General features: G+C 42.0%; 1 protein-coding gene across 2 annotated transcripts in view; it reads left to right on the forward strand.

Moving 5' to 3' along the window:
• Positions 1-16,260: 16,260 nt before the first annotated feature.
• Grk5 (G protein-coupled receptor kinase 5) overlaps positions 16,261-23,938 on the forward strand; it is a 217,772-nt gene continuing 210,094 nt past the window's right edge. Inside the window, exon 1 of one of the 2 annotated variants that reach the window (XM_006978475.4) lies at positions 16,261-16,582. In XM_006978475.4, the coding sequence (XP_006978537.1) occupies positions 16,531-16,582 (52 nt within the window). In that variant the 5' untranslated portion in view covers positions 16,261-16,530. The remainder of the gene's footprint in view (positions 16,583-23,938) is intronic. The other variant, XM_006978474.4, reaches the window with a different exon arrangement.

Genomic DNA, 23,938 nt, shown 5'->3' on the forward strand with positions numbered 1-23,938 from the left:
CATTAAAGTTAAAAATATTTAAGCTAGCTGGGCTACAGGGACTCAATTGTTTTTCTTAATCGTTAACCTAAGCCACAGTCTCTATGGCTCCTCAATAGAAACTCATGTGTTTTAGCTGTGTGACACTTCCTTGTTTTGTTTTTTTATCATCAAAACTCTATTTAAAGTAACATTATTATTATTAATTAGATAGTACAGCTTAGGAAGAAATAATCTTCATAATAGTCTACAGGTAAAAATGCTCAGTAGAATAGGGTGTTTCCATGAGATAAACACACTACTGTAGCACGAATCCTATTTCGTCTGAATAATAAAAACCCAGAGCCAGATATTGGGGTAAATGCTGAAAGATCAGAGAGACAAGGGAGCAAACCACAGCCACCTCTTACCTCGCCAGCTCCTTAGCCTGAAAGGGGTGACCTTCTGTCTCCTCTCACCTTATATTCCCCTCTCCACCCAGTCTCCACCTCCTTAGTGCTGGGATTAAAGGTGTATACCACCCAAGTACTGGGATCAAAGGCATGAAATCCCAAGTGCTAGGATCAAAGGTGCATGCCACCACCGCCTGACTTTTTTGGTTAACTAGTGGCTAGCTCCACACTCTGATCTCCAAGCAAGCTTTATTTGTTAGAGCACAAACTAAATATCACCACATTTCCCCTTTTTGTCTAAAATTTAAAAAAGGTTATAACTAATATAAGAAAAACTATATACAATAAGTACAATAACTGTATACAATATGTACAGGCAACAAATACACCAACAATGTCTAGTTCATTAACAATTGACAAATTTAGAGAAAATACTCCATATCTATCCTATCTTGGTGTCCAAAAGGTTGTATCTAATTCACTTTCTATTCTAACTTGCATTACTAATATTATCTTTTAATGCCTCTCAATGTTATATATTTTACACCCCTTTAGTGAATTTCTTTTCTGAATCTGGTAATAAGGAAAACTATAACTATAAAGATTTCAACTCCATCAGAGACCCAAGAATGAAATAATATAATATTGGAGAAATTATTTTGGCCACTCCACGTAGTTAAAAGGATATTTATTTAATGGCATAACTCACAAATTAAGTAATAGGTAGGTCGCAGGGTCTGGGGAAGGTGTATTGCAGTCCAGCGGTGTTCTCTGGAGCTCTGCTCAGTCAACCTCCACCGTTCAGCGTCCCGGCACAGAGAGAGCGGACAGAGAGAGCGCTGGCCCATCCAGCTCTCCAGTCTCCAGGCGCCTCCCCTGGCCCCGCCTCGTAGGCGTGACAGTTGCCAGAGTCTCAATGGGGGTTGGACCTTCCAGATCCAAGCTGGAATGGCTACCCACTACATCTCCCCCTTTTTGTCTAAATAAGAAGGTTCTAAACTAATACAAGACTATATACAAAGGAATGGTTATCAAATATTATCCAGGAATAATGAGGGATAATGACCTAGATAAGATGGAACTACAACCAATGCAAACAATATCAAGCAAGAAACACATACTAAAACCCAGAGAAGTATAGAGCATAGGTAAATGGCATGTTATAAAGATCATTCAAAGGTGTTCTATCCTAAAGAACCTGAATCTAATACTTAATATGTTCTATCTAAGATATTATATATACTAAGTTCTAACTATAACTGCTAGTCTTCAATCCCACCAGCAACAATATAACCTAAGTGAGCAGGAATTGCAAGCAAGTGACTTCCAAAAAATGTGAGAAGTGACAGAAACAGATGGCTGCCTCGACAGTGACCCAAGATTCCTCTGCAGTGTTGGGGCATCTATCTTTGACCTACAGGCCTTGAATATCTGACAGACTTATCTATGAAGCAGGATTTTCTGAAGGGCTATCCTACTTTTTCTTGTCAGAGATCAGTGGTCCTTTCTTTTGTGTCCTGTTTCTCCCATTTGGACAGCATACTGTCCAGCAGTCAAGGCAAGAGCACTTTCTTGCCCAGTTGCTAACTTTTGCCACAAAGAAAGTAAACTCCATGTGAAGTTTCTTTGATGCCCACATCTTTTTTGAAGTAGATTGGTGCTGCCAGGAGCAGACATGTCTCATTATCATAAAAAAAGAAAAAAATCTATGTTATTAAAACATCTTAAGGCCGGGCGGTGGTGAGTCATAGGATTAAGGGTGTGTGCCATCACTGTCTGGCCTCTATGTCTAATCTATTGGCTGGCTCTGTCCTCCAATCCCCAGAGAAGCTTTGTTAGAGCACAAAAAAAATATCATCACAAGGTTTAGTTTTATAAATAATAAGTTTGAACTGAAGTTATTTTAATATAGAAACAAGAGCTCTAATTTAGAAATATAGTATATAAGGAGAGTAACAATTTAATAAATCCTTTATGGTATATTATGAACTAAGTAAGATAAATACAGTAAAAACTCCAAATAATTGTTATATAAATGAAAAAAGAGAGAGGATCCGTTTCTTTTTTTTCCCCTTTTATTTTATTTTACAATACCATTCAGTTCTACATAACAGCCACAGATTCCCTGGTTCTCCCCATTCCTGCCCCCCTCCCCCGAGGACTGAGATCGACCTGGTAGACTCAGTCCAGGCAGGTCCAGTCCCCTCCTCCCAGATTGAGCCAAGCGTCCCTGCATAAGTCCCAGGTTTCAAACAGCTAACTCATACAATGAGCAGAGGACCTGGTACCACTGCCTAGATGCCTCCCAAACAGATCAAGCCAATCAACTGTCTCACCTATTCAGAGGGCCTGATCCAGTTGGGGGCCCCTCAGCCTTTGGTTCATAGTTCATGTGTTTCCATTCGTTTGGCTATTTGTCCTTGTGCTTTATCCAACCTTGGTTTCAACAATTCTCACTCATATAAACCCTCCTCTTTCTTGCTAATTAGACTCCTGGCACTCCACCCGGGGCCTAGCCGTGGATGTCTGCATCCAGATTCCTCAGTCCTTGGATGGGGTTTCTGGCACAACTATTAGGGTGTTTGGCCATCCCCTCACCAGAGTAGGTCAGTCCTCGCTGTCTCTCGACCATTGCCAGGAGTCTTTTGTGGGGGTATCTTTGTGGATTTCTGTGGGCCTCTTTAGCACTTTGTTTCTTCCTTTTCTCATGTGGTCTTCATTTACCATGGTCTCCTATTTCTTGTTCTCTCTCTCTGTTCTTGATCCAGCTGGGATCTCCTGCTCTCTTTCCCTCGACCCTCGCCCTTCATCGCTCCCACTCAAATCCAGGTTGTTCATGTAGATCTCAGCCATTTCTCCGTCATTGGGTGATCTAGAGGATCCATTTCTAACTGCAGCAACCAGTATACACTAATCCAGCCAGTCACTGGGAATGGCAAGGTAAGGGGGAGGGGTAGAGACACAGGCCAAAGTGAGCTGAGACACATACAGCAGAGCTAGGTTCAGAGAAAAGAGAAAAAAAAGGAAGGCAGATGTTCAGGAAAGAAGTAAGCATTTATTTGGGCAGGATTTCGGTCTGAGATAGGAATAGGTGGTGGAAGAAATTTTTTTAAAACTCTGCATGTATTCTAATCTATGAGGTAGGAATTCACTGCCTGAAAAATAAATGAGTTAGCTGGGGGAGGGGGGTGCAGGCCTTTAATTCCAGCACTCACAGGAAGAAGTAGACCGATCTCTTTGAGGTTGAGGCCAGCCTGTTCTATAGAGCGAGTTCCAGGACAGCCAAAGCTGCACTGAAAAACCCTGTCTCAAAAAACAATAATTAATTAATCAATTAATTAATATTTTAAAGGCATTTAGCACAGTCAGCATGTGTAATTTTTTGGTGATATTTATTGATATATGTGTGATGTCACTCCCTCAGTTCAACAGCCTGCATGTGGAGGTCAGAGGACAATCTTCAGAAACTGGTTCTTTCCTACAGTAGGATTTGGGGATCAAACTTAGTTTGTCAGGCTTACACAGGAAGTGCTTTTACTTGCTGAGCCATCTTATTGGCCTCTTGGGCTACAGTTTTGATTTGGGCTGAAAAAACAAAGTACCATAGACTGGTGGCTTATAAACAGAGGTTTTTTTCTCCTCAGTTTTTGAGGCTGCAGGTTTAATATCAGGGAGGTGGTGTGGTTGGGATCTAATGAGAGCTTTCTGGGTTGTAGATAGCTGCCTCACTGTATCTTTATGGGAGGGAGTGAGGAAGAGAACTTGGGGCTCCCTTATAAGGGTGCTGATCTCATTCATGGGGGCTCCAACCTTATAACCTAGTCATTTCTCAAAGACTGTCCCCAATATCACTGAAGCTTAAGATGTCAATATATAATGGGGGAAGTATAAAAACATTTATTCCAAAATTACTACTAACATTGGAGTCCCAGAATCTAAATAAATCTATCTGCTTAGATTAGGGAATGACACAGGCTTGTACCAGTCGCTTGTCTACTGAAGGGAACCTCAAAGTCTTTATGTTTCATTTGTGTGGATCCCTCCTGTGCACTTCAACTTGAGTATCCACCCATTGTAGACAAATCCTTGGGCTTTCCAGCTCTCCCCTCACCCATGACCTAAACATTTCTCTGGGATGTTGATGGTCTTCTTACGGATACCTCTTAATCCCATAGTGTTCACAGACCATGTTCTTAATCTTTTAATAGTCAGTTTAAGGTAAAGGCTTAGGGATAACAGAGACCCAGACTTAGTAGGCCCCAAGACTTTAGCATATGTCATTCACTGGAAGTATCATTCAGATTGTGTTGTAGGTTGTTGTTGGGCTCTTTTTGGGGGAGCCTCGGCACCCAGCTCCCAAATAAATCACACACAGAGGCTTATACTTAATTATGAATGCCCAGCCTTAGCTTGGCTTAGTTTCTAGCCAGCTTCCCTTATCTTAAATTATCCCATCTACCTTTTGCCTCTGGGCTTTTGTCATTCTTTAACTTCTATAAATCTTACTCTTACTCTGTGGCTTGCTGTGTAGCTGGGTGTTTGGCCTCTGGAGTCCTCCTCCTTCTTTTGGCTTCTAGATCTTAGCTCCCTCTTCCCAGATTTCTCTTTTTATTTATACTCTCTGCCTGCCAGCCCTACCTATCCTTTCTCCTGCCTTGCTACTGGCCAGTTCTTTATTAGACCATCAGGTATTTTACACAGGCACAGTAACACAGCTTCACAGAGTTAAACAAATGTAACATAAACAAAAGTAACACACCTTAAAATAATATTCTACTACAAGACTGTAAAACTCAGCATGCAGACAGCACTACCTGCCAAAACTAAAACGTAGGCCTCATCCATCAAAGTCCATAGTTCTAGGAAAGTCTCTAAATGCACTAACCTTGCTTTTTGGCCTCTGTAGTTCTGCTTCTGACTAACTTTTCTTGTTAACTGAAGTATGTAAACCCAGGACCTGGTTTTTGTGCTTAAAAGCTCACTCCAAGAAAGGTTCAGGGCTACACCCATAGTTACTACTAATAAAGACATTCTATTGGCTTAAACCCATCCTGAGCAGTCTCCTCTGATGAATACACCACAACAGGACCATAATGCAGACAATGAAAACATGAAGCAGGATATGAACTATACCATCCAGAATTCTGTCACCTTTCAGTTCCTTTGGAGTCCCTTAGGGGCCATTTCTCTGTGAAGCAATCTTTCTCCCCACAATGCAGAATGTACTCAGTTCAGAACTTTATTTAAAAATAAGTTGTTTTAGGTGAGCGGTGGTGGTGCACGCCTTTAATCCCAGTACTTGGGAAGCAGAGGCAGATGGATCTCTGTGAGTTCCAGGCCAGCCTGGTCTACAGAGCGGGTTCCAGGACAGGCTCCAAAGCTACACAGAGAAACCCTGTCTCAAATAGCAAAAAAAAAAAAAAAAGTTGGCTTGACTTTCAGACATCTAAATGCCCTTCAAAATTTCCTTTCCAAGCAAAAGAGCCTTCCTCGACCTTCAGTGAACTTCTATTCCTACTATGGAGGTGGGGTGAGGAGCCATGCAGGGATGAGGGGAATCTGAACTAAATAGGTAATTCCTTTTGGCTATCAACATTACATTTTAGAACTATTAGTGCCTAGTCACAAAGCATACAACAGAAATACAAAAACTCTTGTTTTCAAAGACTTTTTATGATCTCCATCCCATTACTCTGTGAATCATTTAGTGAAGGCCCTGAATTTTGTGAAGAAAAAAGCTGCTCTCCAGGTGCAGAAGGCTCAAGATTCTGGGGTCAGAGGTGGAGAGTTTGAGAAGAGGTGAGATAAGATTTGTTGAGAGCAAAGTTGCAGGTGTTTTTTTTTTTTCTCTCTCTCTCTCATCTTTGGTCCCTCCAAAGTGGGAAAAAGGTCCTGTCTCAGAAAGAAGGGGAAAATGAGAGAGATGTTAGAGGAGTGGTTATAGAATAGACCCTCCAAGGCAATGGGGTGGCAAGAGTACTACCCAGGAACTATTTTTTGATAGTAGTTGGGGAGGGCAGGGTCTCCTATAGCCCAGGCTGGCATTAAACTCCTTCCTGATCCTCCACACCCAGTTTATGTTGTGCTAGGTACTGTACCAGGGAGAACACTCTACTAACAGAGCTGCATCCCAGCTCCTTATGTGGAATTTCTTTCTTTCTTTTCTTCCCTCCCTGCCCCCCAAGACAAGGTTTCTCTGTGTAGCCCTGGCTGTCCTGGAACTCACTCTGTAGGCCACGCTGGCCTCAAACTCACAGAGATCTGCCTGTCTTTGCCTCTCAAATACTGGGAAATGTGGAATTTCTTAATGGAGAACACTTACAATGACTTAACATTCATTTCCTTCAAGGAGTCTCACCCCACCCTTCTACATGGTAGTTTGTGACTGGTCTCCCAAGTCCTTCATCCATTCTGCATGCTAGACTGAGTTCCTCTGTGTAATTGCTTTGTCCCTTCTGTCTTTTCCTAATTACTGATCTGCTCCTATGGACTCCAGGCTTCCTGCTATACTCTTTCTTTCTAGGAAAATCAATGTTGTGTGGTAAACATGCTACTCAGCTCCTATTATTCAAGAACACCATGTGGTCATTGTTAGGATTCTGTACATGCGCAGCTCAGGGTCCTGTGTCTAACGTCTTACATCATCAGTGGCCGGCGACTGCATACCACCACGTGGTCACGCAGTCTCTGGCTTAAAAAGCCGGACTTGGACCCCCACCCTTCTCTTTTTTGTGTTTCCTCTTCTCTCTCTCTCTCTCTCTCTCTCTCTCTCTCTCTCTCTCTCTCTCCTCCTGACATCTTCCTTTCTCTCCAGGCCTGGCTTCTTTCTAATAAAGTTCTTTCTAACTCTGGTAGTCGTGGCCGTGGCTTGTGACTTTTCCACCAGTGCCATTCATCCTTTCAGTCATGTGGCTTTGGAGTCCCAATTCTGCAACTTTCTGATTATGGGCCCTTTATTTCTCTGGTTTGTCATTCCATGATCTATAAAATTACAACAATAAAGCTTATCTATTTGTGCAGTAAGCAAAAGTACTATGTGAACTGATAGATTCACAACATGCCCCCACGGTTGGGCATGCCGGGGACCTAGACACTTCCACCTAGCTATTTCTGGGTCAAAAGGTCTCACATGACCAGGCTTTGCATGGTTGTGTAAAGTGCACAGTGCAACCATGTGATCTACATGCATGCATGGAGTAGTCACATGAGCCTGTGTATTCATACACAACCCAGCCTTTATAAGCCCGCGCCATATTCCAGGCTTCTCTCTTTATGCACGTGTCTTTCCACAGGCCTATCACCTCTGTCTCTCTCTCTTATCTTAATAAAACTCTTGTTAGTGGATTCTGTCATGTTTCGTGACATTTCCTTGAAGGGTAAGAGCACCACCAAATAACTAACATGAACTGCAGTTTTTGTTCAGTACATTGACATTATACATTGCTTGGTCTAATCTGTAAGTTCCTCAGATATTAACCTAATTAACTTTTTAAAAAAAATCTTTATAAGTGTTTGGCTGCATGTATGTCTGTGTACCATATACCTGCCTGGTGCCCATGAAGATCAGAAGAGAGTGTCTGATTTCCTGGAACTCCTTGTGAACCACTAACTGGGTACTGAGAACAAAACCCAGGTCCTCTCCAAGAGCAACAAGTGTTCTTAACTGGTGAGCCATCTCTCCAGGCGCAAAATTTAAAAATTGGGATGGAGAGATGGCTCAGTGGTTAAGAACATGCACTGCTCTTTCAGAGGACCTGAGTTCAATTTCCAGCACTCACAATGAGTGCTCACAATGGTAACTCCAGTTCCAGGGGATCTGATGCTCTCTTCTGGTCTCTATAAGCACCCATACACATGTATACATGCGCGCGCGCGCGTGCGCATGCGCGTGCGCACACACACACACACACACACACACACACACACACACACACACACACCAATAAAACATTTAAATGAGGGACTAGAGAGATGGCTCAGCAGTTAAGAGCATTTGGCTTCTTCCAGAGGACCAGGGTTCAATTCTCAGCACTCACATGGCAGCTCACAATTGTCTTTATCTCCAGTCCCAGGGGAATCTGATGCCCTTTTCTGACTTTTGCTATTCATTGCATACATTTCGTGCACAGACATACATGCAGGCCACACCCATACACATAAAAATAACAAATAAGTTTAAAAATGTTAAAAAGAGATTTAAAAATATTTAAATGATTTTTATTAAAGTTACATAACACAAAGTTCATCATTTTAGAATTGATTATTCAGTGGCTTTTAATATATTCATAATATTGGGCAACTGCTATATCTGTCCAGTCCCAAAACATTTTCATCATCTCTAAATGAAACTCCCATACCTATTATATAATTATTACCCACTCCCTCATTCTCTGACAACTGACAATCTGTGCTCTGTCTTTATGAAATTTTTAGATGTTTTATATAAATGAAATATTTTTCCCCCTTTGGGCCTAGCCTCTTTTACTCAGCAAAAAATGTTCATATTAACACTTCATTGTTTGGGGATATATTTTTTCATAATATGAGTATGACATATTTTCCTTATATATTTTACATTTATTAAGACAGACTTGGGTTGTTTCATATTGTAGCTACTGTGTCTAATGCTGTAACTGAGATTTATGTACAAGTTTTTGTTTGGATATGTTTTCAATTCTCTTGGGTAGGTACCTAAGAGTAGAAATATGTTGGGTCAAAAGGTAAATCTTGTATCTTTAAGGACTCAGTTTTTTTTCTTTCCTTTTCATCCATTTTTTTTCTTATTTCTTAGAAAGGAAAAGAATACTTAAAAAGTCTGTAATGATGGCACTATTCTATATGTCTGTGCATATATGTCTAAACTCATAGAACTAAGCACCAGGAAGAGTAAATTTTATTTCATATTTATTATTTATGCAGGGTCTTGCTATGTATCCCTGGCAAGCCTGCAACTGGCTGTACATACACAGTAAGGCTGACCTCAAACTTGCAGCAATTCTCCTGCCCCTGCCTTTGTAATGCTGAGACTATAAGTCAGACACTGAACACACAGGATTGTAAAGGTTGAGCTACAAGCCACAGACACTTCCTATGGCCCAAGAAGTACTCCAGGAGCAGATTTCCCTCTGTAATAAGTTGGAACTGGCTCCACAGATTCATGGACCTATACAGACTACACCATGTGGAGCTTGAGGCTTATTATTGCCATTCCCAAAGTATCTGCTAGATGGCATCCTCTGTTCACAGAGGAAACTCCTCCAAGGAATGGGATCTCCAGTCACATCTGCCTGTCTAAACCTTAGGTTTGAGATATCACTCTGGCAGGGACAGATGCTCAAGCCAACTGGGTGAATAGGCTACAAGCCTATGTATTCTACATTACTGTAAAGAAAAAACTCAGTCTGTGTAAAGCTTTGTGTTTTTCAGTATCCCAGATATTCAACAGATTTCATTTAGAATTAACTAGCTAGCTGAGACTTCAATGAAGGAAGAAGTAGGTTCTCTTTTCTGAGAATAAATAAAATATCCACATACCCATGATGGCTCACTTTAGATGTGTAATATCCTTTTTCTAAGGTTTTTAAGATCATTAGTCCCAGAGTCTGAGCAAGAGAATGTTTATGTTATTGTAGTATTAAGGTTGCCCTTCCAGCTTGCTTCTCCTATGAGTCAGCTAGCTGATTCTAAGGGCTTAGCCTAAGGTTCCATTCAGTTTAGCTTGTCTCTTTCTCTTTTAGAAGCAGTTCTTGACCAGGCATGGTAGTACCTGTCTGGAATCTCAATCTATATATATATGATGTGGCAGGAGGGTCACCACAAGTTAGAGGACAGTCTGGTCTGTACAGTGAATCCTGGATAGCTAGGGCTATATATCCAGACCCTGTCTGTAAAAAAAAGAAGACATGGGGGCTGAAGACATAGCTCAGAGGTTAAGAGCACTAGCTGCTCTTTCAGAGACCCTGAGTTCAATTCTCAGCAACCACATGATGGCTCACAACCATCTATAATGGTGGTGCCCTCTTCTGGTGTGCAGCCATACATGCAGGTGGAACACAGTGTACATAATAAGTAAACAAATCTTGAAAAAAAAAAGAAGAAGATAGGGTTGTCAAAGTGGCTCAGCAGGTAAGGCACTTGCTGACCACCTTAAATTGATTCCTGAAACTCAACTGGTGGATGGAGAGAAGACTCCTAAAAGTTGTCTTTTGACTTCCACATTTATGGACATCCATCTGTTAAAAGTTTTTGGCACTACAAATAACAAGTGGACCGGTTTTGGTGAGACTAGCTCCTGTCTGATGCTGATCATAAAAAGGTAATCCTTTGACAGATGATGGTCATAAAAGGAGCCAGGATGATGGCTTAGATTCTTATCTACATTAACAGAAAAATAACTTTTTTTAAAAAAGTAAATTACTGGAGGAAAGCACATTTTCTGCCCTGATTCTGAAAGTACAGAATTAAGGATTATGGTTCTACTGTGTAATATGAGTATTTTGTCTCCACCAAAAGTGTTGATTGTCCAGCACTTAATGAGGTAAAAAATGCTTAACTTTCAATAAATAATTTGGGGGTGAGGATCTTATGTTTCTCTCAGGCTGAAATTTGAGTTAAAACTAGCTTGTCTTGTTTCCTAAAGTTCGGTGACTGTAGCTAGAGTTTTCCTGCTGGCCCACAGTCAGGACAAATCTCTGTCACCTGCCAGTCCCACAGCTGCTCAGACCCAACCAAGTAAACACAGAGACGTATATTGTTTAAACTGTTTGGCCTAATGGCACAGGCTTCTAGCTATCTAGTTCTTACGTCTTAAATTAATTCATTTCTATAAATCTATACCTTGCCACGTGGCTTGTGGCTTACCAGCATCTTCACATGCTGCTTGTCATGGCGACAGCTGGCAGTGTCTCCTTCACTCAGCCTTCCACTTCCCAGAATTCTCCTCTCCTTGTCCTGCCTACTTCCTGCCTGGCCACTGGCCAATCAGTGTTTTATTTATACAGAATGATATCCACAGCAGGTGACCACAGAACTACTGGGTTGATAGCAAGAGACAGCTCTGAGAACAGAGGTCCAATTGGAGAGCTAGAAGTCTGAAGAGATTGGCTTTGGCTTTCTAGAAAATACAGACATTTCTATAACATTGGGAGGCCAGTGAAGCCCCACTCTTTCCCTTTAAAGTTTGATCTCACAGGGAGGTGGGGATTTAGATAGATACCTAGCATGATCTAGCTAGTACCCCTCAGGACTCTGAGAGGGCAGAAACTTATCTATATTGGTGCTTCTTACACTTTTCCATGTGGCTCCTTTTTGCCCAAGAAATCTTTGGGTAACATGGGCATAAATGAATATAAAACAGTTATATAAATAAAATATTTGCTGATAAAAATCATAAAGAAGTTTCTTATTCATGTTTCAAAGCTGCCATTAGTTGCTATGACATTATGATTTGTCACCTTCACATTTCCTGGTGAGGACTGGGTATCGTAGCTCAGATGGTAGAGTGCTTGCCCAACATGTGCAAGATCCTGGGGTTTGTTTTTGTTTTTCTTTCTTTCTTTTTTTTTTTTTTTTGCGACAGGGTTTCTCTGTGCAGCCCTGGTTGTCCTGGAACTTGATTTATACATCAGCCTGGCCTAGAACTCACAGAGATTCGCCTGCTTCTGCCTCCTAAGTGCTGGGGTTAAAGTTGTGTGTGTGTGGGGGGGCTGGAGGATCCGAAGTTCAAGATTATTCTGTGCTACACAATGAGTCCAAGGCTAATTTGGGCTACATGATAAAAACAAAAGACAAAACAGAAAACAAGCCACAAACAAAATGTCACAATTAAAAAAAAGTCACAATGAAATTCATACTCTGTACAATTAATAAAAAATGATAATAAAAAAGTGAGCCTACTTCAAAGAAAGGTATTAATAGAAAAACATTATGTTGCACAGCATGGCAACATTTTTTTTATTTTTTTATTTTATTTTATTTTTATTTTATTTTATTTTTTTATTTTATTTTTTTTTATTTTTTTATTTATTTATTTTTTTTTTAAGAAGCATGGCAACATTTTACATGTGAAATTTGGTGACCATGAGGTCCTTTCAGAATGAGAGAGATGTTAATGGGAAGCCTTGGATTTCCAAGATTCCTTTTAATTCTTGGAATTGTCATGGTGCCTAAGACCACGTCTTCCTCTACTGGCAAAGTCCTCTGTATATATCTCTACAATAACTTTTTTTTTTCAAGACAGGATTTTTCCATGTAACAGCTCTGGCTGTCCTGGAACTCACTCTGTAGAAGCAAGCTGGCCTCGAACTCACAGAAATCTGTCTGTGTCTACCTCCTGAGTGCTAGAATTAAAGGCGTGTACCACCACTGCCCAGCAGTCTCTACAATACATCTTATTCCACAGAGTATGTAGCCCAATTTGCTTTCCTGCTGGTGAAGGAAGTTCCCTGTACTCCCTGCAGTGCTTGGCAAATTAGTAAACATTGAAAGGAGAGACTTAAAAAATGGAATTTCTATTTCCAGCTGTTTTCTGAGGACCTGGAAGTTGAGAGGCATATAAGGATGAGGACTCTAACTCAAGTAGGATCCAAAAAGCCCATGTAATTATTGAGGCACAAGGAATGTATACTTTAGAATGAAGATAGATTGTTGTCTTTCAGGATAGCAGATTTCTGTTTACAAAAACTTTGACCCAACAGCTTTTTCCATGGGAGACAGGTACCCCTGGAAGAATGAGAATCCCTGATGCAATCCAATGTTTGTTTATTTCACTGACATTTTTTCACTATCTTTTTTTTTTTTTTTTTTTTTTTTTTTTTTTTTTTTTTTTTTTAGCTCAGCTGACCCTGTGTGCAGTTTGTCAGCTTTTGTCTTTCCCATTCCTTGCATCCTCACAGGAACCTCATTTGGATTTCCATTTTTGCTCTCAGCTGGCTGTCAATAATTCCCTTATTAGTTATTGAAACTTAATGGATGACTCTTCCTCAAAACAAACCAGTTTTTCAAGGGGGGGGCCTGTGAGTTATTATTGCAGCTAATTGAAAGGAATGAAACAATCCCAGTGGAATTATAGATAGGAATAGAAAACTCCCTAAAGTCTTAACCATTTAGTCAATACCTGCTTTGTCTTCTTACAAGTTCACTTTGGCAACAAAAAAGAAAGTTCAGAACCAAGTTGATATGTCTAGTCTGTGCCAGGCAGAGATCATTGCACAAACTCTGATCTCTCTGCCAGGTTCAAATCCTAGGACTTTTACTTACTAGTGTGTAATCCAGGCAAATAATAAAATCTCAGCTATGTTTTCTATCTCATCCGGATGTTGTGTTCAAGTTGATAATCATGTCAAACAACTAGCATAGGCCTGATTCCCCCACTGGGTAAATGCTATCATTGTTCCATTCTTGCATTGGAATGTCCTAATTTCCTCACAAAGGCACAGATAACTTGACCTACAACTATTTATTTTGTAGGAAGGATGCATCATCTTGTAGTGGACAGAGAACTGGACAGGCTAAGACCTACTTGCTGTGTCTACTGGGACTCACTCTTGCTGGTTCTGTTTCATATCTGTAAAATGGAGACAGTCAGGGATTTACAGAGTTGCAAACCAGGAGTGTTTCTATCTATCAGAGAGGTAAAACCCCAGCTGACTGGGGCTGGATATAAGAAAGTAGGTAGGGTTTACAGTTAACAGAGCTTTGCTACTTAAGAGGGTGGTTTTCTTGCAGGATTGATAGAACACTGGAGTCTGTCAAAAATGGAATTTCAGGATCTGTCATAGACCCACATCTGAATTTTTTTTTTTTTTTGTGTGTGTGGTTTTTGAGACAGGGTTTCTCTGTGTAGCTTTGCGCCTTGCCTGGAACTCACTTGGTAGCCCAGGCTGGCCTCGAACTCACAGAGATCCGCCTGGCTCTGCCTCCCGAGTGCTGGGATTAAAGGCGTGTGCCACCACCGCCCGGCCCACATCTGAATTTTAATCAGAATTTGCATTATTAAAAGATTTCTAGGACTGGTAAACACAGGAAGTTTGTGAACAGGTTACTATGTGAAAGCATTCAAATTTAGCTATTAAAAAATGTTATGAAGCCAGGCAGTGATGGCACACACCTTTCATCTCAGCACTGGAGAAGCAGAGATAGGCAGATCTCTGTAAATTCAAGGCCAGCCTGGTCTACAGAGCTAGTTCCAGGACAGCCAGGGCTACACAGAGAAACTATAGAAAAACAAAACAAGATGTTATGGAGATGAAGAGATGGCTTAGTGGTTAATGGCACCTACTGCTCTTACAGAGGACCCAGGCAGCAGGACTAGGAGTTCCAGGCCAGCCTGGGTTTTGTGAGACCCCATTAAAATAAAAAGTGAAAAAATGTCAGTGAAATAAACAAACATTGGATTGCATCAGGTCTAGGCTCCTGACAAATTGCCACTGTAGTTGGGCTCTATGGTGATGGCCACTTTAAGAGTTTCTCTTCTTTTTGAGAGAGACCCTTTCATCACAAGTTAGGGTCTGGGCATAAGAGTATGTAGCAAAGACTAAGCTTGGTTTACTTAGAATTCCTGTTGCTCAAGTTTGCTCAGCTCTCTGCCTTCTGACAAGCACTTACTAATTCTTGCAGACAAGCGATGTCCACTGACCCAAATCCAGACACTAGGAAGTGTTTATGGCAGGTATACCCACCAGGAAAGAAGACTATCACGGCCTGTTAGAACCCGTGAACACATTCTGGAAATGCGGTTAGTTCCTTTACATTCTCCAATGCTTAATGACTGTTCTCCATTTCTCTCGGCACCTCCCTACTACTTCCTGGCAGCTCCGGGGCAGACAGTTTTTCCTTCTTTTGGACTTCTGTGTTTCAGAACGGATATCCGGCCCTCAAGGCCCAAAGGAGGCAAAGGCCTCATTGTTCCCTGGAGCCTGGCAGCCCCGCCCCCAGCCTTTAGGACTCTTCTTGCAAGACCCCAGGTGACCGGAGAGGCAGTTTCCCAGGATTAGGGGGCCTTTGAGTGAAGAGGAGCTGGGACCACATCTGGGGTGCGACGTTCTTAAAGTGTAAATTTAGAGCCAAGTGCTCCAAGATAAACAAGCCTGGAATTTGAGTGCTTTTCCACTCCGGCTCAGCGCTGGCCTGGCTTGTTACTTATTAACGCGCCCACAGCGGTCTCAGACGGTTCCTTGTGTGTTTTTAGTAATTCGAACACAATGAGTTTGGTTATAATGAGAATCGTGGCGTTGCGGGCCCCGCAGGCTTGCGAAGCTGTTCGCACGCGGGGATTCCGGGAATCCCAGGCGCCTGCGTTTTGGTTCTCCTAGACACGCCGTCGCCAGGGGGCGCTCAGACTACGCGGCCAGAGCCGGGCCACCGCCGGGTCGCCCAGGCGGGCGAACCCCTTCCTGCCCGGAAACAAAGTGCACCTTTGTCAGCGACCTGGCGCATGTGAGCCACAGACGGCGGGCAGCGCGGAACCCCAGGGGCGCGTGTTCGCCCGGGTCTCAGTTCGCACCTGGGCCTCCCACACCAGCGTCCCGCCGTCGTGGCTTGTGCTCTACGCTTTCTGGGATCTTGGCGGGGCAGGAAAGGGACCTTCCACTCTGCCTCAGCTGAGTAGTCTTTGACTCTCCTGCTAGCAAGGCTGGGCTGCCTGGTCTCAGCGCCATATCGGATGCACTCCCGCTCCATAGTTCCTGCTTCAAAAGCGCCCCCCGCCTCGTCAGGCCCCGGACTACAACTCCCAGCTATCTTGCGCCCAGAGCGTGCCGTGGGCGGTGCCTCTGAGCAGGCGCCTGCGTAGTCCGGCGGCTCGAGCCTAGAGTACCACACCCCCGGGAGGGGAACGAGGGGAGGTTGAAGCATCCGAGGCATTAAAGCATCCGCGGGAGCCGGAGGGGAGGAGAATGGAGTGACAGAGACGCGCGGAGGGTGGGGGGTGGGGGGGAGAGTGTTGAGGGAGGGGGGAGGGGGGACACAGAGGGAGGAAGAAGCAGCGGCGGCGGCTCCTCGGTGCAGAGGGGGAAACTCCGCGGGCTCCGAGCAAGAATAATGCGGTAGCAAAGCGGGCTGCTTGCTCCCGGCTCTGGCATTAGCGGCGTCAGCCTGAGCAGCGGCATCACTCCAGGCGCTGACAGCCCCGGCCGGCTCCCTCGCTGACTGCCGACTGTCAATGGAGCTGGAAAACATCGTGGCCAACACGGTGTTGCTGAAAGCCCGGGAAGGTAAGCTCGGGTGGTCCGGTGTGTGCTTAGCGCATTCGCCGCGGGCCGGGGTGAAGGTGTCGAGTAGGTAGCGGTCGTGCAAGGATGCTCGCGGTGAGTTGGTGCGAGCGGTACAGCTCGGAGATCTGTTTGCAAATGTTGTGTGTGTGTGTGTGTGGGGGGGGGCTTCTGCCCTTGAACTTAGAAGATTAGGATTGGGGCAGAGACGGTTGCAGGGACGAGTTAAGATGCTAAAATATCCTCTAGTTTCCAGCTGAATCTTAGAGATCGTGCCATCTCCCCAGCTGTTGAAAGGTCAGTTGGAAAAGCATTCTTTCAGGAGAGAGGCAGGAAAATGTGCCAATAAAATAGCCTCTCAAGTTGGTCCGGGATGGTTTTGGGAGTGTGAACTAACCCCCTACCCCCGGTGTGTGTGTGTAAGGGGGGGGGGAAATTAGCAGAAGCCAAGTGTTTGCTTGCGCAGGCTGAGTTGATAAAGCCTATTGGTGGGAATCATCCTCTGGGAAAATTTCTTAGGGAAATCCCATCGTTGTGTGGAAGAAAGCCTTTTAAAGGCAAAGTAAGATGTTGAGGAATTAGCCAGTTTATAGAATAATGAAAAAGTGGCTTTACAAATCACTGAGAAAATAATAAAAAAATTTCAGGGTGAATTTTTGTTATTAACCACCCCCCACCCCACGATAGGTAATTGTTCCGTTTTGGCTCAACTAAAGGCAAGTGTGCTGCTGTTAAATGCGTTTTGTATGCAACTTACTAAATCTCCTGCATTTAATTGTTAGGAAATATCATCTAAGTGGAGTGAGTAAGGTCTTTAGTAATACCTGTTACTATGTATTTTGACTCTTTCTTGAGCTGAAAAAGTGTGTGTGTGTGTGTGTGGGGGTGTCAGAAACTTAGATGTCCTAAAAGGTTTGTGTTGCATGAATGTAAACATACATATTTAGGAAAACTTGGGATTTATATAACATCTCATTTGCCAAGATTTGGACTCTGGTGTGCAACCTTTTTGTAAGAAGGGGGAATTTTTTCCCTTTCCTGAGAGGAGGCTGTATTTGATATCCAGGGCAGACTGAGTAAGGTTTTTTTTATTTAGAAGGACTCTGAGTAAGCAGCCCATGCCATCCCTACTTCTTAATATTTTCATTCACCCATTTTGATGAATGAATGAAGACTTTCTGGCCAGCAATAAAATGCTTCATGTTTATCCAGCCCATTCCATCACCTTCTGGCTTCTTACATGGTCTGTGGCTGGTAATTTACAACCTTCCTTGGGCTAGGTTTCAGCAGCTCATCTTGGCCTCCATGTTGCACTTTCAGGTCACTTGTCACCCTAAAGCAGCCACCTGGAAGGCTTGTTTTGGAAGTCCCCAAAGGAGGCAATGCTCTGAAAACTGAGTCGAGTTTCAAATATGCAGATCTCTCTCCTGCCATTCACTCAACTTTTTTAGAGGGAGGACTATTATTACTATTACTATTATTAAGGTGACTTTAGGTTCTAAGATGCTAGATTTTTGTTTTTGTTTTGTTTCCTTACCTCCACTAACTTGTCATGTTTAGTGAAGTAGAGCTAGGTGTGGGGTGGAGGCTCTTCACTGGGCCTAGAGGTAGAGCCTTGGAAGCCTTTGCAGCCTGTCACCTCATGGTGGGATATGATGGTACATCTCAGGACAGGGGTTGGGCAAATTGATTATTTTGAAATTATTTTGATCATTGACACCTCTATTAATTCTAAAATCATTTCTTGGGGGAATCCCTGGGTATGATGGTCCTGGAGGCCTTTGCATGTTCTCCTGATTGCTCCTGTTGCTCAGGGAGACAGCTTCCTGATTTGGTAGGTTACACATTTGTTTGTTCTTCTCTCAGGAGTGACTCCTTTATATATGCTTCACTTTAAGTTGGGACGTTTTCCCTCCTCCCCAGTTATTATTCCCCGTGTTTTTACTGAAATGAATTTACTGGCTGGTATTTTTGTGTGTCAGGTTAGAATATAGGTTTTTCTGGAGTCTTAGGGAGGAGAGCTGTGGACTGAAAGTGTATGTAGAATGATGGACTCCCATTGGGACTGAATTAATGTGATTAGAAGTGTTCAGGACTGTGCCGTTTGCTTTTTCCTTTTAAAGTCTTTCAGTTTTTCTGTTTCTCCTGGTGAGAAACAGCTCTTGAGAATGCCTTCCAAATGAGAGGGCTTTGCCTGCAAGGAAAAAGAGAGATTGACATGTGAATTATAAATTAATCATGTACATGGAAGCTTCATTTTAAAATTTGTATTTACTCCCCCCTTTATGTCTAAAGAGAATCTATAATTTTAAGTGCTTCTATTCAGTAAAGGCTTGGATTTTATTGAAGTTTTGAGCTTATCCTAATCAACATGGAGGAATCCAGAAATATACATATATTCTCTTAAGTTTTCTGTTTAAAGTCGTCATATTGAATTTAGTAATTCTCCAAATAACTGTATTATCTAGATATTCAGAAATGAATGTTTCAAGACATAGAATTCTTGCCTAGCATGCAAAAGACCTTGATTTGGTCCCTAGCACTATCTCTCCATTCACAAAAAGGGAAGGAAGAAAGGAAAGAAAGAAAGGGAGGGAGAGAGGTAGAGGATGGAGAAAGGGAGGAAGGAAAAGATAAAAGAAAAAGAAAAGAAAGACAAGGATATATACATATACATATATATTGCTTAGCATGCACCAAGCCCTGGGTTTGATTCCTAGCATGGAATAAACTGGACATGGTTGTACATGCCTGGTCTCTGAGTTTAAGGCCTCTCATGGAGGGTTCTAGGCCAGCAAAGACTTTGCCTAGTGAGACCAACCAACCCACAAAACAAACAAATGAACTTGTTTGTTTTCTTTTCTCTTTTTTTTCTTCTTCCTCCTCCTCCTTTTATTCTTTTCTTTTTTAAAAAAAATTTAAGACACAGTCTCACTGTGTATCCCTGCTAATTGACTGTATAACCCAGACTGGCCTCACAGAGAACTGCCTGCCTCTAATTTCCACCCTTGTGACAGTTGTTTTGAAATAACAAAATATGGAGATGTAAGTTCAAAATGCTAAACCTACTGAATTATGTTGTGTGACTTGTTTATTTGTCCTGCTTGTGTGAGAAAGTATTAAGTTGGTTTTGATCTCTCTTAAGAACTTTAGCTTTCCTAAGGAATGGTTAAGTAACAAAGAAATAAATTGAGACAGAATTTATGCCAATTTATGAAAATGAGCTAAGTGATTACGCCTTTAATGAAAAAGGGACCCAGATCAAGTCTTCTATCTATTTACATTTCAGAATCTTGGAAAATTGGCAGGCAAGCTCCTGTTGAAATACTGGTAGAGTGAGAGTGTTTGCAGAATGCCTTTTGTGTATTTCTTTTTGGTTTATTATTGCAGTAAAAGTTCTCCCCCCACCCCCACCACTACCTACAATCTAGATCTGAACAGTACTGGGTGAGAGGAACATTTGCAAGGAATTACCTTTCCTTTCTTCCCAGACTAAGTCCTTTCTGATCAATAAAGACCTTGATTTGGTCTTGATTGAATATATGTTTTTTTTTTCCCTTGAATTCCTGGCAAGTGCTGGAATGTCATGACTCTGCTGTTTGTCACAATTTCTGAAAACCAGAATGTACAAGAAACCTTTCATAGATAAGACTGTGACTTTTTTCCTGTATCTGCCTAATGATCAAGATTAGGGACCTGAGAGAAGGTAAACCTTGGGGCTGGGAGAGGCCAGGGAGGCTAGTGGGAGGAAATGAGCCAACATCTAGAGCTGGGAGAAGTAGGCTTTGCTTTTGATAGGCTTGGCATTCTATGGCAAATCAGAAGCCTACTTTCCCCCGTGTTCTTAGTTCCTGATGCTGGAGCTGAAACATGGTTGGGCTAAGTTGTCAGAAGACTGGGTATTTCTGAAGCTTGTAGTCCACAAGCACAGTTCTTCTACCCAAAGCTTCTTTCTTCAATCTGAGGATACAGAAGAGTGACAGCTTTCATCCTGGTGGCTGGCTTGTGTGAAAGCAGCCTGGCCTATTAAACACAATACTGTTACGCTGTTAAATGAAACTGCCTCTTCATGTAGTTTCTTTTTCAGTACCTACAACATAGAGATAGAGAAACCAAAAGCAACATTCAGAAGGCCTGCCTTTCCAATAGAAGATTTTCAAATGATGATTATGCTTCATCTAGCTGCCTGTTTGACTAAGCATCAGATAAAGGCCCACAAGACTCTCATCTTTCAGTTGTTTAGTTGCTGCTTGTCAGATTCCAAACTATAAATGATCGTAATCTTTCAGTGCCCAAACTAATACTTGCTTAAGTTATGTCTTCAAAGCCAGAGCTGTTGTAGTAGCTTGCTAAACGATGGCCTTTGGGCCTGCACTGCAGGCTTTAAGAAAGCCCAAGTGGATTTCAGAAATGAGTTCTACACAAGACTGACCACATTTGCCTTTTCCATGCATTGTTCAACTCTCAACCCATGCCTGGGGACTATCATTATGATACTATCATTGTGATACTATCTAGGCCTTTGGCATATTTAAAGTCAAGTCAATATTTGTTTCCAAAAAATTTGTGGCTCAAGATAAAACATAATACCTAGACTTTTTTTTTTTTTTTTTTTTTTTTGACAGATTTCCCTGCAATTCCCTGTGTAGCCCAGGCTGGCCTCAACCTTGCAGCAGTCCTCCTGCCTCAGCCTCTCAAGTGCTGAAATTACAAGTGTGAACCACCATACCTGGTTATAACATCTAGATATTCCTAATGAAAAAGTGCTATGGTTTTGATTTATTTTTAGAAAAATGAAGATAATGTTGTTTCTTTAACTATTATTCAGACACCAGAGGACACATTCCATTTGTATAAATCATACTACTTTTTTAAAAAGAAAGCAATCACTTCCCATTTGAATCCTACTCCCATTCTCATTTTTAAGAAACCATTCTTGAATTGTCTTCCCAAACACTTACAAGAGTTACATTGCTGTATACATTCATTCATGAAAGATTATTTTAAGGATGCTTGGCAGAAGTGATGTTTTGGATATCAGCCTTGGATAAATACAATTAGAGATGGGTTAAAAGACACAGTTGGGTCAAGGGTAGTAGTGCATGCTTTTAATCTCAGCACTCCGGAGGCAGAGGCAGGCAGATCTCTGAGTTAGGCCATCTTAGTCTATGTAGTGAGTTTCAGGCCAGCTATATAGTGAGACTCTGTCTCAAAAAAAAAACAAAAAACAAAAAAAACAAAAACAAAAACCAAAAACAAAACCCAACAATTTGAGCATTTGGTTTATTTTTATTTTTATTTTGGTTGTGCTTGGGATTGAACTCAGGGCCTTGTGCTTAGGCATGTACTCTATCACTGAGATACATCTCAAATCTTTTTAGGCTCTTTAAACTAGAAAACTGGAAATGAGCAGGACTGGATATTTTCTTTCTCCCAAAGAATTGAAGGTGATTAGGGTGCCAACTGCAGCTGAGTAGACTGTATGGACTCTGTTGTGCTTAGACTTTGAACAATGTCCAGAAAGACCTATATGTAATTAAAAGATGAATTTGATGCCAGGTGAAGCTCATGTCTGTAAGAGAATTACCATGAATTGGACCAGCCTACACTACTGAGTGAGATTCTGTCTCAAAAAAACAAAAACGAAATCTAAGTTTATGCTTAAGGGATGGGCTTGAAACTGGAAGAAAACTGCTGATTTTCTAGGATGTAGTGCTTTCGTCAGGATCAGTGGTGGTGCATGTCTTTAATTCTACTACTGGTCTACATAGAGAGTTCTAGGGCTACACAGAGAAAGCCTATTTCAAACAAGCAAAAAACAATCAAAACCAAAACAAAAGAGTAGTTTTTTCAGATAGATACCACCAAAAACAAAACAGGAAAACCTTTTGGTTGAGGATGGACAAGGTCTTGTGGATATGCTGGTTGCAGTTCTAGGTTGAAAAGGCAGAGGCTGCCCTCCTTTCTGGATTTCTGTTGGGATTAAGTTGTATGCTCTGACTTGATACTGAAAGGGAAACAAAGGAGAGAGTGGGCTGGCCTTCATCCAGGTAGATATGTGGAGCTTAGGACTGACTCAGTTTATTTAGTTCAGGAATGGAGATAGTGGTAGTGGTGAGCCACCATGTTCCCCTGACCCTCTTCAAATCCTGTTGGTAAATTTATCTAAATTGAGCAACTGTCTTTCCTGATTTAAATGAAGAGTATGGTATAAACACATACAGAACCCCATGTTCCTTTAAAGATTTTTAACTTATTTTCATTATTGTGATAATATCTTACTATGTAGCTCAGGCTGACCTCAAACTCGTGATCTTCCTTCCTCAGCTTCCCAAGTGCTGGCTTTACTATGCCACGCCCGACTCCATGTACTTTCTTGAAATTTCTAATTTAAATATATATTGAAATAGTCATCTTACCAAGAGGAAAAAATACATTGTGTAAAGTGTCTTAGTTATTGTTGTATTGCTGTGAATTGACACTGTGACCAAGGCAGCTTATAAAAGCATTTAATTGGTAGCTTGCTTATAGTCTTAGAGGGTAAGTCACCGACCATTATTGTGGGTAGTATAGTGGCAGCAGGTAAGCATGACACTGAAGCAATATCTAAGAGGTTTTTTGTTTTGTTTTGTTTTTTAAATTGAGGAAGGGTCTTACTATATAGCTCTGGCTGTCCGGGAACTCATTATGTAGACCAGGCTGGCCTCATACTCATAGAGTTCCCCCTGTCTCTGCCTCCCAGGTGTTGGGGGGTTGTGTACCACTATACTTGGCAAGAGCTTACATTTTATCCACAAACAGTAGGCAGAGAGACTGGGTCTGGCCATGGGCTTTTGAAACCTCTAAGTACACCCCCAGGGACACACTTTTTCCAACAAGGCCACATCTCCTAATCCTTCCTAAGTAGTCCAGCAACTGAGGACCAAGCATTCAAATATATGAGCCTGTGGGGGTCAGTCTCATTCGGACCATTATGCAAGGACAGAAGGGAAAAAAAAAGAAACTTACATAGATTTCAAAGAAGTGATCTCAAATGAGGGTGAAAATGGGGCAAAGCAATTTGAAGAGTTTCTACTTCTTAACAGTATAGACTGAGAAAATAAAGAAGGTAAAGATGTTAAAGTCAGCTGGGTGGTGACAGTGACCACCTTTAGTCCTAGCACTTGGGAGGCTGAGGCAGGTTGATCTCAGTGAATTCAAGGCTAGCCTGATCTACAGAGTGAGTTCCAGGACAGCCAGGACTACAGAGAGAAACCCTGCCTGAAAAGCAAAACAAAAAGGATGTCAAAGTCAGCTTGTGCTTGCAACTACTTCACAGTAATTTCTCCCTAAAGACTGTTTTTGAAACCTGTTTAACAA

The sequence above is a fragment of the Peromyscus maniculatus genome, chromosome 1 (genome assembly GCF_049852395.1).
Source record: "Peromyscus maniculatus bairdii isolate BWxNUB_F1_BW_parent chromosome 1, HU_Pman_BW_mat_3.1, whole genome shotgun sequence".
Taxonomy (NCBI): Eukaryota; Metazoa; Chordata; class Mammalia; order Rodentia; family Cricetidae; genus Peromyscus; species Peromyscus maniculatus.